This window comes from Temnothorax nylanderi, unplaced genomic scaffold (assembly GCF_030848795.1).
Source record: "Temnothorax nylanderi isolate EJ_2023f unplaced genomic scaffold, tnyl_v1.0 TNYL_tig1349_pilon, whole genome shotgun sequence".
Classification (NCBI taxonomy): domain Eukaryota; kingdom Metazoa; phylum Arthropoda; class Insecta; order Hymenoptera; family Formicidae; genus Temnothorax; species Temnothorax nylanderi.
Window position 1 is genome coordinate 11,707 of NW_027250411.1, and position 3,930 is coordinate 15,636.

Here is a 3,930-nt window from a genome sequence, read left to right on the forward strand (position 1 = left end):
TTGCGATTGAAGTATCTGATTCTTCTCTTATTTCTAACAGAATGTATGAAACAATTAGTCTTCGATGCAGACAACAAACAGCATTGTATTTGAGATACGCAAACATGGTTATTAAAGATTTAACACACTATTTGAAATATCAATGGAGGCGTTGCAAGGGGCTTGCAAAAGTAAACCATATCACAGTACTAGCCATTCTCCAAGAGAGTATGAATGAGTTGAATCTTATTTTTTATAGGTAAATACATGTAATTAGTAAAATAAATACTTTTAAATTTAAAAACTTTATCCAGAAAGGAAGATACTATTTCTAACATAATGAATTATAAGATATTTGAGGTATCACGTCGGCGTTATATTTTAGAAATGTCTTTTACTTCCAGTCTGTATATGATGAAGAATGGTGAAGAAAATATATTTAAAACTTCCAATATAATGACAAATAGATTTACTAGTAATAGTTCTAGGTTTTCAAAACTGTTTTTACCACATCGACAAGGAAATTATAAGCGTGACATATAAATCACGAATTATGTTCATATTTATATAATTAACAACAACTTAAGTTTTAAATTATCGTTTGTTCTTTGTCTGCATATGGCACATATAATCCCAAATTGTGTTTCTATTTATATAATTAATAAATTATATAATTAATAAATTATATAATTAATAAATTATATAATTAATACATTATATAATTAATTAATTATATAATTAATTAATTATATAATTAATTAATTATGTAATTAATAAAACTTAAGTTTTAAATTAACGTTTGTTCTTTGTCTGTACACTAAAAATAATTTTATTACAATTCGACACGTTTGACACTACAATATTGATAATTATTTAGACAATTTATATTTAGAAATAACAATTCACGGAAAAAAAGGTTTTGCTGCAACAGCAAATCTATTTGTTAAATATGGGACAGTTAATATTTTTTGCTGCAAGAGCTAATTAATTTTGCAATAATAGCAGAACTTTTTGTTGCAATAGCAAAAAGTTTTGCTGAACTTTGCTATTGCAACAAAAGGTTTCGCTATTATTGCAAAATTTTTAATCTATTGAATTTTAAATAACTTAATTGTTACAAGATATTTATCCTTCTTCAAATATTACATATTTACTATTAAGCTTATCAAGAGACACGGTAGTGTCTCGCGCCAAGTACACGCGGAGCGAGACCAACCGTGACTCTTTTACGCGACGCGACGGGTTGCGAGTACTCGAGATGTTGAGATCTCGATAACGAGTGAACGGATCAAGTTCTAAGTAGGCTTGATCGATAGCTTGGGGTCGACTTGGGGGGGGGGGTATCTCCTATAATATTTTCCGTTACGTGCCCTACGAGCGGAGATATTGGGACGCAAAGTCCAAATGTGAAAAATTTTATTTAAGATACTCCTCCTCCTAACGCTGCGATTATAACATATATATAATAAAGGCGCAATTTCACGTGCCGCTAAAACAAGCGATTGAAGCGACAAATTTGTCGCTCGTAATCCAGCGCCAACAATTTTGTAGTTTGAATCAGTTCAACTACAAAGCATTTACTGCTCAAACGCTGATGCACTGTTGATAGTATCGTGTATACTGAAGAAAACATAACCACAAATTACTCGACGGTTAACGACACATAAATAATAAGTAATACATATTTATAATATATAAATATATATTTATTTATAATATTAATACATATTTATAACATAATTTACACGTTAATACAGACGTTATTGCAAACAGAACCGAGAATTATTAAAGAATACGTGGAAGATGCAAAGATGAATTCATTCGAGGAAGATGAACATGAAGAAGTAAGTATATATACATAAAATAAGCTATTTTTATAATAGTGTTTAAATGAAACAATTGTGCTTGATTGAAATAACTTGTAATAGATATATGTTATGTGAATATTTTGTTTTAAAATAAAATAATAAAGCCATTTATATCTTTAAACGTAAAAGAAAAAATGTCAATATTTCTAAACATATATGTATAACTATGAAGTGTAAATTAATGTATTTTTAATACTATAGACATTGGTGCTAGTCATGACATGTGGACTATGTGAGATTATATGCGATGCAGATAACTTCACAAAACACGAGTGCCTTGAAGGATATACTGAATATTATATAGATGAGAATACTTGTTATTTTTATCCCGTGTGTGGTATGTAAAAGTAATATAAATTAATATCTATTATCTGTTTAAAATAATATTTAAAAATAATATTTTATCTTGTTACAATTTGTAGAAGATGGAAGTATATTACGACGAAGTTTAGTTGACAATCAAGAGCTAACAGTTCAAGAAAGCTCATCATCAATACTAACAAATAAAAGAAAAAATATAAGAAAGAAATTGAATGTCGATGAAAAACAGAAATTGCTTGAACTGGAAGAGCAACTAATTTTTGAAGTACATGCACGCGAACCTTTATGGAATCCACAAATTGAGCTATCACTTCGTAGTAGAAAAGCTACTGCACAATTGTGGAAAGAAGTCTCCGAAGCTTTGAATGGTAAGCAAAGTATATATTCAATCGATAACAAAATTATTACAAGAACAGTATGCAACTCTTAAATATAAATCTATTAATAAAATGATTTTCTAGGAAAACTATCACAAACTGAAGCAAAAGCAAAATTCAAGTCATTGCATGATGCATATAGAAGAATCATCAGCACTGAATCATTAGCAAGTGGATCGGAAAGACCTGCTAAGAAAAGCTATTCCAAAGTATTTCACATGTTTCAGATACGATGTTGCATATTGTTGTATATCCTAATAAATATTGATATGACATCGATATCATTGAGTCGCCAGAAGCCAAATATCTATATGTGAAAGACAATAGTGTGTTAGTAATAAATTTTAAATTATCCATATATAATCAGTTGTCTATGGCTGCGTTCGGGGAGCGCGCTATTAGCGCTATTGCATCATTCTATCTTTATCGCTCATCAAGTGTAGAACAAGGATAGAATAAGCAAATAGCGCTAATAGCGCGCTCCCCGAACGCAGCCTATATGTCGCTTTTATATTTTTTGTTTATTTAAAAAATGTAATAAAACAAACCTTAAAGTTAAACACAAACGTTCTTCAGCACTGACAGGCTCTCTCATAAATGTCTGCTTCTGGAGTTTTAGTGCAACAATTTGTAACAAATCTTCCAATTGTGTTGATGACATGCGAAAATAATTAATAAATCTTGCACTTTCTAATCTTATATATGGTAAGGTAGCTTTATAAAAGCCATGCTCGTTACGATTTTGAAACAGCGGTGCAACCCAAAACTTTTTTTTAGAATAATATCTTTTTTGAGTTTGATTTGTCAACAGCAAAGTAATGGCAAAAATAATATCATTGTTATATTTTATTTCACTTTCTTGAATCATACGATTACAATTTAGTAGCCAATTGTGATATTTTTGTTTTCTAGAAGCCATCGCGTAATATACAAGTTAATATAACTGGTTACACAAATAATGCAAAATTTGTTTTTAACTGATTACACGAACGACGCAAAATCTGTCTCTCAACTTCCAATTCTGTCGCCCTGCTACCCTTTTCATGTACAAAAATTATCGCTGTTTAGTTCAGCGACAAAAGTTGTCACGTGATCATTTTTGTCGCTCAAACAATCAGTTTCAGCGGCTCGTGAAAAGGCACCTTAACAGAGTAATGTCACTTTCACTTTTTCGACACTGGCGGCGCTTTCGCCAGCGCGCTGTCACAGTCAGTTCAGTTAATACGTGTGTGTAAGTGTGTACTGCGCGGCTGCGCGCAGTGCAGATAGTGCGTTCAGTGCGCTGTCACTGACAGTTCAGTTAACCTATCGAGAGACACGGTAGTGTCGGAGCGAGACCGACCGTGACTCTTTACGCGACGCGACGATTAATTCAAGGTAATTGT

General features: G+C 31.3%; 1 protein-coding gene across 1 annotated transcript; it reads left to right on the forward strand.

Annotated features, from left to right (window-relative positions):
• Window positions 1-1,453: 1,453 nt before the first annotated feature.
• LOC139787228 (uncharacterized) lies at window positions 1,454-3,244 on the forward strand. Its single transcript, XM_071726303.1, has 5 exons — window positions 1,454-1,653; window positions 1,737-1,823; window positions 2,049-2,184; window positions 2,270-2,536; window positions 2,630-3,244. The coding sequence occupies exons 2-5, from the start codon at window positions 1,791-1,793 to the stop codon at window positions 2,860-2,862; spliced, it is 669 nt and encodes a 222-aa protein (XP_071582404.1). The 5' UTR covers window positions 1,454-1,653; window positions 1,737-1,790; the 3' UTR covers window positions 2,863-3,244.
• Window positions 3,245-3,930: the final 686 nt, after the last annotated feature.

Bases quoted from the DNA above. Each gene is read 5' to 3' on its own strand.
- LOC139787228 (XM_071726303.1), top strand. From the start codon at position 1,791: ATGAATTCATTCGAGGAAGATGAACATGAAGAA. The intron at 2,185-2,269 runs GTATGTAAAAGT...TACAATTTGTAG, and splicing joins TTATTTTTATCCCGTGTGTG to AAGATGGAAGTATATTACGA. The intron at 2,537-2,629 runs GTAAGCAAAGTA...ATGATTTTCTAG, and splicing joins AGTCTCCGAAGCTTTGAATG to GAAAACTATCACAAACTGAA.